At 44.4% G+C, this 14,343-nt stretch overlaps 1 protein-coding gene across 4 annotated transcripts in view; it reads right to left on the reverse strand.

Annotated features, from left to right (window-relative positions):
• Positions 1 to 5,315: 5,315 nt before the first annotated feature.
• Positions 5,316 to 14,343, reverse strand: part of SBF2 (SET binding factor 2) — a 369,201-nt gene continuing 360,173 nt past the window's right edge. For 2 of the 4 annotated variants that reach the window (XM_039863556.1, XM_039863554.1), the window contains 5 exons: positions 13,518 to 13,622; positions 11,938 to 12,131; positions 11,125 to 11,212; positions 8,125 to 8,256; positions 5,316 to 7,093 (listed from right to left, as the gene is read on the reverse strand). In XM_039863556.1, coding sequence (XP_039719490.1) covers positions 6,995 to 7,093; positions 8,125 to 8,256; positions 11,125 to 11,212; positions 11,938 to 12,131; positions 13,518 to 13,622 — 618 coding nt within the window. In that variant the 3' untranslated portion in view covers positions 5,316 to 6,994. The remainder of the gene's footprint in view (positions 7,094 to 8,124; positions 8,257 to 11,124; positions 11,213 to 11,937; positions 12,132 to 13,517; positions 13,623 to 14,343) is intronic. The other 2 variants (XM_039863555.1, XM_039863553.1) reach the window with 1 other exon arrangement.

Consider the following 14,343-nt stretch of genomic DNA (forward strand, 5'->3'; position numbering starts at 1 on the left):
GCCTTCGGTATGTGGCTTGCAGTCTTTGGTGAATGTGTTCTTTTCCATTCCGATTAGAAAAGAGGGTCAGAAACAGTTCGCATTCATGTAGAAGAGACAATGTTCATTTACGGTTTTGCCTCAGAGCTATGTTGACTGCCTTGCTGTCTGTTGTAATATAATCCCACGGGATCAGGACCATCTCGATCCTTTACGTCAGCGACAGTGGGCTGATTACACAGGATGAGCAAGAGGTTCTTATGTGTTAGAGGCCATAGCCAAGTCACATGCGCTCCAGAGTGTGGCCATATAAAACCTATGAAGAGCCAAGGACCTATCACTCCAGTGACGTTTTTAGGGGTTCAGTGGTTAGGGGCACACTGGGATATCCCCTCCCAAGTAAGAGAAGTTGTTGCATCTTCTATCTCGGCACAGTGAAGAAGCACAGCGCCTGGGAACCTCTTTGGAATTAGAGACAACACATTATTCTGGGTGACGTGAAAGGCTGCCAGCTGTGGGTGGGTCCCCTAATAGCAAAAGGCTCTGCAGAAGGTCCAGGCTGCAGTGCAAGCAGCCCTGCCATCCGGGTGATACAGTGTGGCAGACTCTTGGGTGTTGGAAGTGTCAGTAGTGGGAAAGGGAAAGATGGAGGATAGACTTTATGGCAAGTCCCAGAGGGAAAATTGCAAAGCAGGCCCCTGGGATTTTATGGTTAGGCCATGCCATCGGCAACCGAGAATTACGCACCTTTAGAGAAACAATTTCTGGCATGTTACTAAGCTCTGGTAGAGACAGAACACCAGGTGGGAATCTGAAACTGCCCGTTGTGAGCTGGGTTCTGCTGGATGCTTCAAGTCTTCAGGTCAGATGGGCCTGGCAGCAGTCCATCGGAAGATGGAAATGCTACCTCTGGGATTAAGCCTGAGCAGGGCCAGAGGGAGGGCATGAGCAAACTGCATAAGGACATAGCTAGAGCCTGTCCCCTAGTCTATACCTTTGGCCGCATGGAGGATCCTGTGCAACGAGTTGAAAAAGAAGGAAAAAGCCAGAGCTTGGTTTGTGGATGGTTGACGTGGCACATGGGTACAAGCTGAAGACGGACAGTGGCTGCATGACAAAGTGTTAAGGGAAAGAGAAAATATTCCTGTTGGGTAGAGCTGTGAGCAGAGTGCTTGGCCATCTACTTTGTGCACAAGAAAAGTGGCCTAAGGTGGACAGAACATATACACATATACACACTGGCAGTGACCAATGGCCTGGCCATTTGGTCAGGGGGCCAGAAGGAAAGGACTGGAAGTCTGGGGGCAAGGAGGTGTGGGGTAGAGGTATGCAGATGGATGGACATATGGGAGAAAGCATGAAGTGCGAAGATTTAGTACCACATGCTAATACCCATTAGGGAGTACCCAACACAGAGGAGGCAGTGAATAAGCAAATAAACACAATGGCTTGCACATTACACTAGGCAGTCATTGTCACTGACTACACTGGAACCAGCACACAGGGCATATGAGTGGAGTGGCCACTGTGGCAGAGGCGGAAGCCATATAAGGGCTAACGTGGGCCCAACAGCACAGCCTCTGAATGTCCAACTTGTCAGCAACAGAGACCAGTGCTGAGCCCCTGATCTGGCATTATTCCTCATGGTGACCAACTTAGCACTTGGGGGCAAGACGACTACATCACCCCTTTCATCCTGGGAGGGCTGGCAGTTCATCCTCATAGGAAAAGAGAGCTATTCTGGGTACGGGTTTGCCTTTCCTGACCACAGAGCCCCAATCAGTGCCACATCAGGGACTTTGCCTGATGCAAAGGCAAAGAATTCCACACGACATAGCATTCCCCTGGGGGAGGCAGCAAGGGTCCTACTGCAGGACAGTTTATGTTTGCTGCCAGTCACTTTAGATCCCTGTGTCCAGTTATGTGACCCTGATCAGCAGGATGCAGGGCTGCTTCTACGTGACGGGGGCAGAAAGGAATATGAGTGCAATGCAGGCGATCGCCGAGCACCTCCAGGTAATGCCCACTGCAGTCGTGAAAGAACAGGTATGGCAACTCTGACCCGAGAAGGGTTTGTTTACCAAGCATTCAGGTTCTCTGTCCCCCTTGGCGTGAAGGTTGGGCACGCTACCAGGTGAAGCCGCCAGCATCTGCCGAGGTTGCTGAGGGTGAGGGAATTCAGAATGGAGTGAGAAGGGACGGATGAGATTAACTGCGTTGACAGGGGCTGTAGTCAGGCCTCTGTCTTTCTCTCTGTTTCCCTTAGGAAGAGAGGCCCAAGGGAAACAAGGAGGCGCTGCTCTCTGAACCTGGTGGGGAAGCAGATCTGTGTGGCATGAGGGGTGGAAAGTGACAACCATGAAGACTTCTCCCACGTCTCCGACTGCAGGGACTGTAAGTGACTGTCGGCCCCAGCTGCCATGTTCTCAGATCCACTGCGGCGTTTGTGCCAAGCCCAGGCTTCCCTCGGGCCGCTGTCTGATGACTGAGTGTGGCGCGGATCCTAGGCGGGCCCATTCTCGGGAGATGTGGGATTCCTCTGATGACTCCTGAAGGCTTGAGGACTTCTCACCCGCCTGGCTGAACTTCCTGAGAACTGCACTGCAGTCTGTCCCTCCCTCTCTCTTTCATAAGGGGCACAACTTCCATCCTCCTTTGCTTTTCCTTCCTAGTTGGTATCTGCTTCTCAGAGGACTGGGACTAACACATCTCTGTTACTCCAAGTGTTGTCCTTGGACCAGCAGCCTTGGCATGACTTGAGAGCTTGTTAGAAATAGAGAATGTCTAACCCCACCCCAGACCTACCAAATCAGAATCACTTTAACAAGATGATGCATTCATATGTGCATTACACTTTCAGAAGCACTGATTTAGATGAGTTGGTCTTTTCCAGCAAATCTTGTAAAGAGTTTGGAACCCGAGCCTTCGCAAAGGTAAAGTTTGAATCACAGAATCACAGATCACCTGGGTCCTTCATTTTATAGGTCAAAGCCCAGCAAAGTTAAGGGATGGTTCCAGGTCATACAGTGAATTAGATTAGAGAAAGCACTCAAGTCTCTCCCTCCCACTGCAGGTTCTGCTGTGAGGTTATTCGCTCCAAATCTGTATTGTCTAGTATGGTAGCACTGGACACGCAGCATAATAATAATAAAAAAAAAAATTGATCTTTGTCCTGGGTTCCTGGCATTGAGTCCCTAAAATCCTTAGAATTTCCTGAGTGCTGGGAGTATCTTTTATTATTCACCAGTGTTTATATGAATTGAGTGACTGGGGTGGGGCTCCTACATGGCATTGGGACAGGGGCTGGTCCCCAGAAAGAACAAACCTATGAACAGAGGGTAGGAACTTTCAGCTACTAGGAAGGGGAGAGAGGCCGGAAAATGGGTTGTAAAAAGTCTTGAACAAATTTCAGAGAGCTTCCCAGCTGGTGAAGCCCACATCGAGGGGCTGAGAGAGCGGCTCGTCCAGAGAGGGCGTGGAATCCTCGCACCACTCCATTTGGCTGTTGTTGAGTTGTATCCTTTATAACAGACTGGTAAACGTCAGTAAAGTGTTTTCCTGAGTTCTGTGAGTTCTTCTGGAGAATTATTGAACCTGAGGAGGGGGTTATGGGAACCCCCAAATTCATAGCCAGTTAGCCAGAAGTACAGGTGGCCCCTGGGACACATAACTGAAATCTAAAGTGGGGGCAGTCTTGTGGGACTGAGCCCTTAACTGTGGGATCCGTGCTAACTCTGGTGAATTAGGGTCAAAACTGGGTGAAACTGCTGGACACCCAGTTGGTGTCGGAGAATTGGTGTGAAAAAATGACATGCGTTTGGTAGAAGTGGTGTCAGAAAGAAGATATCACACTACTGCAAACTGAGATGTGCTGTAAGTGCAAAATAAACCCTGGATTTTGAGGACTCAGTATGATCAAAGAATATAAAATATTTCATTAATATTTTTTGTATTGATTACATGTTTAAATGATTCTGACATGCTGTTAAAATATAAAAATAAAATGTCATTAAAATTAATTCCACCTATTTCTTTTTGCTTTAAAAAAAGGGTACAGGATTGGCTAGGATTATAAAACTTTCACAGTCCTACTCTAAGCCCCATCTTTTCATCAATACTACTGTATTCAATTTATTTAATTCATAGTTCTGGTTGCCATTGTGGAGGGCATTTCCCGGTTATCAGCTTGAGATCTTTCAGAAATTCTTAATGGAGTAATAATGTTACTTAACAATTCTTAAAGGCATTTCTGATGAAATAGCTAGAAATGTTGATTTCTTTTGAGAAGCAAACCTGCCAGGCCATTATCAGTTACACTCTAGCTCTGGAATGGAGACCGTAGGGTGGAGAGGTTTGGGAGTGGGACTTGCACTAATGTGTTGCCTTGGGTCTGCATCTTTCAAGAGCCTAGATGTAGAATGGCTCTGTTGCAAGAGCTGCAGGTGAGGCGGGGTCCTGTTAAGGCTCTTGCAGAGCCCAGTCCCTGGTCTCTCTCCACTGGAACTCGGTACACTTCCTTTGCAGCTAAGACCTGAGGATCGAAGGGCACCTGGACACTGACTCTGCAAACATGGCTTGTGCTCAGTTCTGTGTCCTAGCTGTTTTCCTCCTGATTGAATGTCAGGGACACAGCAAGGGCAGAATGGCAAGTTCCAGGGCCAGCCATGAAGAAGAGGCCTGAGGGCCTTTGCCTGGATCATGGGAGCTCTCTAGATTGGGGAAATCTGAAGGCTCAAGCAGGGGCTCAAGCAGTGTCACTACCTCACCTTGAGCTTCTGTGGCTCTCGGGTGCCCCTTGTGCCTGGCTCAGAGGGGACTCCTGGATATCAAAAGACTTAGAAGTTCAGCCTTACGACAGGTACCTGCATTCTGTTGGCTAGATGTCAGAGTGTGGCCAAGATCTCCGAGGTCAACTGCAGGGGCTTAACCAGAAGTGTTGAACAGAGCTAAAATCACTGATCCTTCTTGTGCTGTTTAACAAGTTCCTGAAGCAGAAACTAGAGTTTAATTTCTCCTGCCTAAAATTCTCACAAATTGCCACATGCCATAAGCGGTGAAACTACGACCCAGAAGCAGTAAAGGACTTAACCAATTTCACACAGCTCATTAGAGGCACAGACTAGGAGTGGTGGCCTCATGTCTCTCACCTAAACTCTGCAGCAACGTGTCCAGAACCTGGAAGCTCACTCCAGCATGTTCAACGTCTGGTTACTTACTGAGCAAAGGGTAGTGATGACGTGAATAGAATCATGGCATGAAATAGGTTATGCTGTGTTTTACCCTGGAATCTTTAGTCCTATGTATGAATCCTGAAACGTTTTCTCCTGAGTGCTATGTACTGCAGAATGGACTTTATTTCACAGTAAATGAGGGATGCTTTTTCTTAAGCAATAAATTTAATTCAAGGTGGTTAGTGAATGTCAAGCATAAAACGCCTTCACGAAAGTTAAAAGAATCCAGTTACAAAAGAAGCACTGCGTACAGTCTCAAATAGCTGAAGGTACAATGGGCTCCATATTTTACATAGTACAAAAAATTATTTCATATACAAAGAAAAAATACAAATAATGTGCAAAAACCATTCTCACAGGTGGCAATTTATAAAATGAAAATGATAGAAAAATCCTTCATTCTTATTATTCTCCCAATTTCTTATCTATTAACACAGTTCTATTTCCTAGTGTGTAGGTAATTTTAAATTTGAAAATCTGATTTATTTTTAACCTACAAAGTAGTTTTTTATTTTTTAGAAAGGGAACCATTTCGTTACTAAAATCTTATGACTGAATCAGTTTAGTTAATTTTATATTAAATTATAAGCAGACTATCTGAAAAACATGGATATAGAAATCATATATACATATTTTTGAAACATTAGTTTGGTATTTAACATATTAACACTTCAGAACAAACGCAATGATCCCGCTACCTATGACTCCAGTGGCCAGTGGCGGTAGCAGAAATGCTGCTTCTTTTCCCTGTGAACAAACAGCATTCTTCAGATCTTAAGCTGAACAACTACAAGGTTATCAAAAGTAGAGAAAATCTAAAAACAGTTCTTACTGTTCATGTGCAGAAGTGTTGTCTGGGTTTCCAATCGTGCCACATGTGCTGTGGCCTTGTCACAGGGCTCTGCTGTGTGGTCATAAACAGCTGGCTCTGTCTTTCCAACATCTTCACTTCATTAGGAGGTCAGTGCGAGTGTTCGTTTTGTGGGTTAGTGCATTCAGCTTTCTGCATGTTATTTCACGTAAGAGGCTGTCAGGGAGCAGAAGACGTAGGAACACAAGATCGTGGATCCTCAGGGCACCTTTGACCCAGAGAATCCAGTAATTTGGAAAGCGTAATTTCCTGTGTTGGCCTGGTCATTGTTGCATCATCCCTTGGACAATCTTTCCATGAGGATAATCCCATGTTCCCCCTCTGCCTGCCACTGAGCACCAATGCTCTGGTTGTGAACCCCGGTGGCCAGCAGGGATTATGGAAGAACCTTCTGGCAGCATCAGAGAACTGAGCATCTCTGAGGTCAGGCGCTAAAAGCAGGAGCCTCTGCTGGAAAACCTCCTCTATGCAGAATGTAACATAATTTTAGAGGGTTTTCAGGTTTGCTTGTCGGAAAACTCTCTAAAGAAGTTATGACCTCAGAGAACAAAAAGGATCTAGCTTTCATGAAGAAGGACCCAAGCAGGTGGTGGCCATTCTGCCTATGGGATGGATGACAGTTGGCTCAGGAAGCATTCTTCTGATCCCTAACCACTAAGACCCTGTTAGAACAATCTAGTGCGAGTCGCAGGGAGTGCCTGGGGCTCCTGACCAGACACATCCATTCAGGCTAAGTAGACACAGCAACTGCTGAAAGAGGGGATGGGGTAAGACCAGGCAGGAGAACCTCAGGCCCTGTGCTGACTCATCAGAACTGAACAGGAAGCTGTCAGCGCCTCGAGGACTCATGCACTTTTTCCTATTTGGCAGCACGAGTCTTTCCTTCCTCTTCTGTCTGGGCTGACCAGGGGTGTCAGGCATCAGAGATACAGCTCTGGATTCTGTCCATCCACTGCTGGGCACTCTGTCCATCCTGGGCACAGAAGTTATATACACGTTTGCTGGTCTTGAGCTACCAAACCAAATAAAGAGAACCAGAGATGAAGGGAAGGTCTGTTCTATGGCTTTGCGCAAGTGTGTGAGTCAACCCCTGTGAACTTCCCCTTTGATACTACTCCAGAATCTCAATTTTCTCTCCCCTCCACTTCCATCCAGTCACTTTACGTCTCTAGTCCCCAAAGTATAGGGGACAATTACCATCTCCATGGCAGATTAGCATCTGCCAGATGGTATTGGCAGAAACAGGAGATGCACTAGGAGACGCTAACTGGACATCTTCCTGAGGTTGTCTCTGACCAAAGAGGAGGGCCAGGAATGTCTGGAGCCTCCAGCCTTTCCCGTGCACTACACCAAAGCAGGGCAAGTGCCCAGTATGCTTCCTGTGATCCTTGGGGAAGCCTGAGACTCATTTATACCATGCCGAAGTTGGCTTTTGGGTCCCCTTCCATCCCCTTCTCTAGTCTTCAGTTGGGGCCACACTGGAAACCTAGAGTTGGGGAAGCAGCCTCATGGCCTGGAGCACGGCCCTAGAGTAAACCTATATGAAACCTTGCTTGGCACTGGGGACTAGAAAAGTCCCTTACCATGTGACCGATAAAATGTCCCAAGGCATACCTAAGGGCTGCCGAAGGTATCAAGGTAGATAGTCATCATGTGTGACCAAGAACAGTTTTTGTGGATGGTCAAGAATGAAGACTGCTGGGAATAAAGGAAGCAGCATCTGTTCTTGCAAGTAGGTGGGAAGCGAAATAATTATCAATATTTAACAAGGAGTTCATTTGCTTTCATATATGTTTGGTCACCTTTCGAAGGAGTCCTTTGCGTAAAGCAATGTGTAGCCTTCTGAGACATACAGGCAGCTGGGAGAGGTCAGGCTGGGGATCAGAGTGCTGAGTTCAAGTTCTGTAGCAATTCCCAGAGCCAAGGAGTCTGTGACTCATCTATAGTCACCATCAAGTGCTCTGAAGCTCCATAATTCTTGGAGGGAGATGGATGATAAGGATCATGTGCAGACAGAGCCAGAAAAAGATAAGGTAAACTTACGTCAAAGAAAGCCTTGTCACTTGTGTGCTTTGGGGCGCCCATGCTGGGGCCAGCTGGGATGACCATTTCTACTTCAGCCAGATCAATGTGGCCTTTACAGCTTGTGTCTTCCCCCGAGTCATAGTATCGCAGCTGGAATCCAAAGGATACAGATCAGATATAAGACATGGAAAGGAAAAATGGCATGGCTTTTCAAACTGTGAATACGTCCCTCTGTATCTTGCTAAACTATGCCTGGAAGAATAGACGAGAAATTGAAAACACTGATAAAAAAAAAAAATTCCTTCTAAGAAAAAAATACTAGGTGGTAATGAGAAAGGAGGAAAAAGACATTTTTTTGAAATTTGAACAAATATATTATTATTATTATTATTATTATTATTATTTTATTATATTCATATTAATTTAGCCTCACACACACAAACAGGTCAACTGGAACATAATCTTTTCTAAATTACAACTTAAATTTAATACACTTTGGACATTTATTAAATTTTTTTTTTGCATCATCATGACTACAGAGCCCCCTTACACAGATAGACTGCATCTTTTTTTTAAAAAAAATATATTACATATTAAAAATGTTAACTAAAACCTGTAAAAAATATATGTAACAAAAAAAAGGGGTTAATGTTTAGAATATGTATAGATTTTTCTAGAAAGTGATACAAAGAATATAAACAACTGAGTAAAAAAAAGGTCAAAAGACAGGCAAGTCACAAAAGAAACACAAATGACCTATAAACATTTGAAAAGATGGGCAACCTCACTGATCAAAGAACAGTAAATGAAATCAATGAGATTTCACTTTTCACTTAGGTTAAGAAATAATAAAAATGGCTGATAACATCCAGGTTGAATTTAAAGCACCGGATTCTGTCAAATACTGTTAGTGGGAATATAATTTGTTAGAAATTTTTTGGAGAACAATTTGATAATATCAACTAAAACTTAAAATGTTTATATCTATGGACATACCCTTCCCACTTCTAGAAATTTACCTAGAGAAACCCTCCCACAAGCACGCAAAGATGTATAAAGCGGTTTCCTTCTGCACTGTTTTGATCAGCTAAAAATTGAAGAGAAGTACCTGTCTTTCAATGGGGGTGCTGGTTAATTACATGGCAGTACATCAGTAACATGGAATTCTACACAGCTTTTTGAAAATGATAAAGATCTATATGAACTGGTGGGAAAATACATTCAAGATATATATAAAAAGTAAGTTGCTAAATAGCATGTAGATATAAATGGTTTTTGAAAAACAGGATAAATAGCATAATATTTGATTGAGTGGTTACTATGTACCAGGACTGTTCTGATTTTTTCGTATGTAACTCATTTAACCTTCCTAACAACTCAAAACTATACATATATATCTATACATATATGTGTGAAAATTATTTAGAGAAATATATACCAAATTGTTATTAGTTATCTCTGGGAGTTGGTGGTCCAGGGAACTTTTTCATCTTTATGAGATGTTTAAATTTGATATAACAAGCATGTTTTACTTTTGGAATAAGAAAAAAATGAGAAAAATATTAAAAAAAAATTAAAGTGATTGCTGGTGAAAAAGTCTTACTGGTCCGTAGTCTGGATTTCACTCTCTAACTTACACGGCGGGGATGTGTCTCCGTCACTGCGGTTCTGACCTCAGACTTTTCTCTTTCTCTCTCTCCCTTGAGGGATGGTATATAAGTAGGGCTAAATGGAAAAACTGTATACCTTTCGTGCTAAAGAAATCCAAAAGATTGGTAAGAATGCAGATATAATTTGATGTAATTGTAAATTACAGAAAAATTATGATATTCTCCTATGATATATTTAGTGGTTTAATAGAACTTTCTTGCACACCTTAGACTATGATTTCAGAGACATTGTTATTTTAAAGTACCGGCCCCCACGGAGGGCTTCCATTACATATTTGAAAATAAATTTTCTACATTCTTCGACGAAGACTCTGTGTAATCTTTCTGAAACCCCTTGAACAGAGGGAAAAGTAATCCCCAAAGTTTTTGCCTGGAAGCAGTTTTCTAGATGCATCCAACCAGAGCGTTGTAAAGGGGTAACAGTCAGTGTCTTTCTCAACAGACTCCATTTTAGAGATGAAAGCATCGAGAATCTAAAGGTGTACCCCTCTGCCTCAAGGCTGACTTGTCAGTTCCGAGGTAGATTGGGGCCTGCAGTCAGAACACGGGAGACTATATGGCTCTCACTACTGAAGGGTGCAGAGGGGCTGAAGGTTTGGGTAGGGGTCCCTCCTCTGAGATCACTGGAGCAAAGGTTATGACACTAAGGAAGCGTGGGCTGCTGTAACAGTAGCTAAGAATCCAACAATGGGCAAAAGACTTCTCGACACGGTCAGTGAAGTCAGTCTAGTACCCGCCCACTGTGAATTCTAGGTTTGGGTGGGCACATCCCCTTTTGCCTGTTTTGGGGTCACTTCCCTCCTCTGCGGCTGCCATCTTTGAGGGATAATGATGCCTTCTTAGTAAACGGTATGGTGATGGGCACAGGGAAGGTGTTTAATAATGTTTGTTGAATAAATTAATGCCCCCACTTTGAATGGATGCTTCATGCTGCACGGCTGAAGGTAATTTGTATCCTGGGGAGCGCTCACAGGCGCAGGCTCTACATGTGCATGTAATATGTAACATGCTGAGAACCTCAGGTCCTCTCCTGGTTTTGATTTTAAGAGCAGGCAGCAGGAGACATTTCAGCATTAAGAAGCAGAGTTATACTGCTCTTAATGCCCTGGGCTCAACTGTCACTGCCTCTGCCTGCATACACTTTGGAACTTCCCTCAGAAGGCTACTGCCCTCACTCAGGGACACCCTGGGTCCATGGAGGAGCCCCCAGGCGGCACATGAGAGGACTCAGGAAAGCAGTCTGCACTTTCCTGAGGGCTGTAACCATCTGCCGAGAGTCACGAAGCAGCCAGCATGGTGCCTCGCCTCGCCCAGAGAGAAGGGATTTCAGTAGCTCTGACGGTATTACCTGATGCTTTGTTACATCCAAAACGAACCAACGGGGCTTCCAACCTTTCAGCAAAGCCCCTCTTTTGTAAAGCGTTCCTTCAAAGGACCTAGAAGAAATGACGATGGGGCAGTTAATTGATTTTTCATTAAAAAATTTTTGTAAGTGGATGGCTGTTTTTGTTTGTCAAATCTCTATTTCCCTCAAATGATCAATCAATCAAGGGTTCTCCCTAGAATATTTCTGTAAGTGGATGGCTGTTTTTGTTTGTCAAATCTCTATTTCCCTCAAATGATCAATCAATCAGAGTTCTCCCTAGAATATTTCTACCAGATCTTTGGGAAAAGACTGCCTCTTTCTGCTGGAATTACCGAACTTGTGAGGTTTGGTGTTCTCAGTAGCCATCTTTTATGCCATGCTAGGATTGACATAATCCGCAGAGGAAAGCAGAGCTGGCAAACAGACAGAAGCCTGAAGACTGTGCGAGAAACTGGCACATCGTTGGCCTTCCCAGTTTATGTGAATAAATCTCTTTTTGCTTGAGCTCGCATGAGCTAGACTTCTGATGTCTGCCCTCAAAAGATTTGGCAGACGTGAGATAATAATAACCAGGCCTCAACCACAAATAGCTACAACCTCTTGGTATTATTCTAGTTGTAATTTTGATTTTTCTTCCCCAAAGAACCACCTAACGCATTTAAAATAGAAACAAAGAAAGAATCAAAGCAAATCCACTTTAAGTCCCCAGAAAGCTGTAGTGCACAGGCCCAGCCTATTACAGGGTGGGGTGAGGACAGTCTTTTCAGCCCACCCAGCGAAGCTCAGCCTATGAACCTGTTTTCATCATTCTTGGACGTGTACTGGCTGTACAGAGTGGCTGCTCTTCGGTCCACGCCGTTGGAGGGGGTGATGCTGGTATTCTGCTCCTCCCCCACGCTGCTGTCTGGGAGGTGCAGCAGAGACCTCTTCCGATAGGAAGGCAGGTTGGTAGACACAATTCCTGGAGAGCCTGAAGGGTGTCTCTGGGGCTGAAAGAGACAGAACAGGAGCTAGGAAAAGCTTTACTGAGACTTTAAGCAACTTATCTGATAATTTCCTTCTTAAAAATTTATCTCAAGGAAAAACCTGGACCAATAAGCAAAATATATGTATAAAGATTTTTATCCTGGAGTTGTTTATAACAGTACAAAACTGGAAATAACCTAAATGTCTATCATTAGGGGACTGGCTAAAAAAAAATGCCATTTCAATACAATGGAATTCTAGACAGCCATTAAAGATGAAGCTGCTGATTTATATACAGTGACAAATGGAAGGACATGTCACATAGTAAGAAAAAAAGAAAGCAGGTTTTAAAATAGTACATATAGTAAATCCTTTTATATATGTGTTTAGAATGACAAAACAAGTTTGATAGCATGGTGGTTTATTTCTAGGTTATAAGTTGTAGGTGATTTTTATCTTCTATTTTATAACTTTCTGCATATTGTCTATTGCAAAGCACAAATATATCTTTCATAATCAGAAAAAGACAGAAGAAACTATTTTATTTTTCTGAGGAAAAAAGCAGTAAGATGGCACCCATCTGTGGCCTGTCTGATAACAGCCCCTGAATTGCCATTTGAAGGCGAGAGACATAGTCCAGAGGATCCCTTCTTACCACGGACACTTTCTTCTACACTCCATTCTCTTTGACCGCTCTGTGACATCTGACCCTGCTGACTCTCTTTTTCCCCGAAGTGCTCTTCAGAACACTGTCTGAATTGCCCTTCAGTTGGATGTGGAGCCAATCTGACGTGGGTTTGACTCGTGGCTGTACCAAGTACCAGCTGTGTGATCTCTGCTTGTCCCTCACGTATGAGATGGGACACCACTCCCTCGCCGTGGGTTAAGGAGGATGCTAAAGTGTGTATGGTATTCAGCACAGTCCCTTGCAAATGGAGTGTGAAGAACAGAAAATAGAGTATTTGATTTTAAAATATTTTTATGATTCTTAATTCAGAAACAGAAAAGGAGAGGTGAACAACAGAAAATAGCATGTTTTGTCATTTTAAAATATTTTATTTCCTCTGATTATTTCTCTGGAGAAACATGGTCTTAGCATCCCCTCCTCCCTGATGTGGTAGGAGATCAGATGAAACCACAGAGGCACCGAGATAGAAAAGAACCCAGCAATTTCCCCTGGACACGGGGCCCTGAAACATAAGTATTATGTCACTGTGGTAAAGTGAGACACTCGGGAAGCATTCAGTCATTTGGAACTTTTTGCCCTGGAACCCCAGGGCATGACCCCTCCCTTTCCACCCTTCCCATCAGCGTGAACCCACCTGGGTTAGCTGTGGCAGCTGGCCCCACCTGACCCAGCACCCTCACAAAGCTTGGAAGTAGTTCCTCAAAGGGCTTTTCCTACTCACACGGTCCGCTCTGGGCTCTTCTTTAAGGTCCGCGGTTACCCTTTCCCACAGCTGCTGCCACCTCTCAGGGGTTTGGCTCAATTTATGCTCCAATCTTTCAATTTCCTACAAAGTAATTAAAAGGGGTTTCTGACAGGTAAGTATTTCATAGAAATCAGGATGTGCCCCAAAGCCACATCCCCTCTGTACGAGGCCCAGGTGAAGAGCGTGGCTAGAGGGCAGCTAAAGACAGCGGTAAACACAGGGCCTCACAGGTTTCCCCAGCAAGAAATAGCAGTGGGAGCTCTAGCTGGTGTGATGCGCCATGGCAAAGATGATTTACTGGGATCTGTAACCAGGACTTTTTGGTCAGAAAGGCTTAAACAGAGAGAAGAAATATGTATCCCAAACACCTTCACCCTTGGCCAGTCCACAGGAAATGTGATGGCCACAGCAAAAAGTCAAACACTGGGCTGGTGTCCAAACCCTAACAGCTGAGGTAGATGAGAAGTCTGTCCTTGACAGAGGAACCCTTCAACTCCGATGATTCAAACCAGATGTGGAAAAAATAAATCAAGAAATGCCCATGGAATAGAGCTTCCTTCAGACAGGGAAGCTGGAGATCAGAGCAGCGGCCTCCGTGACTGTGCATGCACTGCAGCACACTTTTCAGAAAACCAGGCAGAGACTCTTCAGGAACTGTTTGGCCCCTATCAAGGCTCAAACTCTTTTCTCAGGGCTGCTGCTCTCATCAGGGTAGCTCCTGCCAGGACGGTTTCACTCCAGAATATTCCTTGTAGAAGATGGTTGGCAGTACTCCCATCAGGCCATCAGCAACCCACACTTC

The sequence above is a fragment of the Pteropus medius genome, unplaced genomic scaffold (genome assembly GCF_902729225.1).
Source record: "Pteropus medius unplaced genomic scaffold, Ma_sr-lr_union100, whole genome shotgun sequence".
NCBI lineage: Eukaryota > Metazoa > Chordata > Mammalia > Chiroptera > Pteropodidae > Pteropus > Pteropus medius.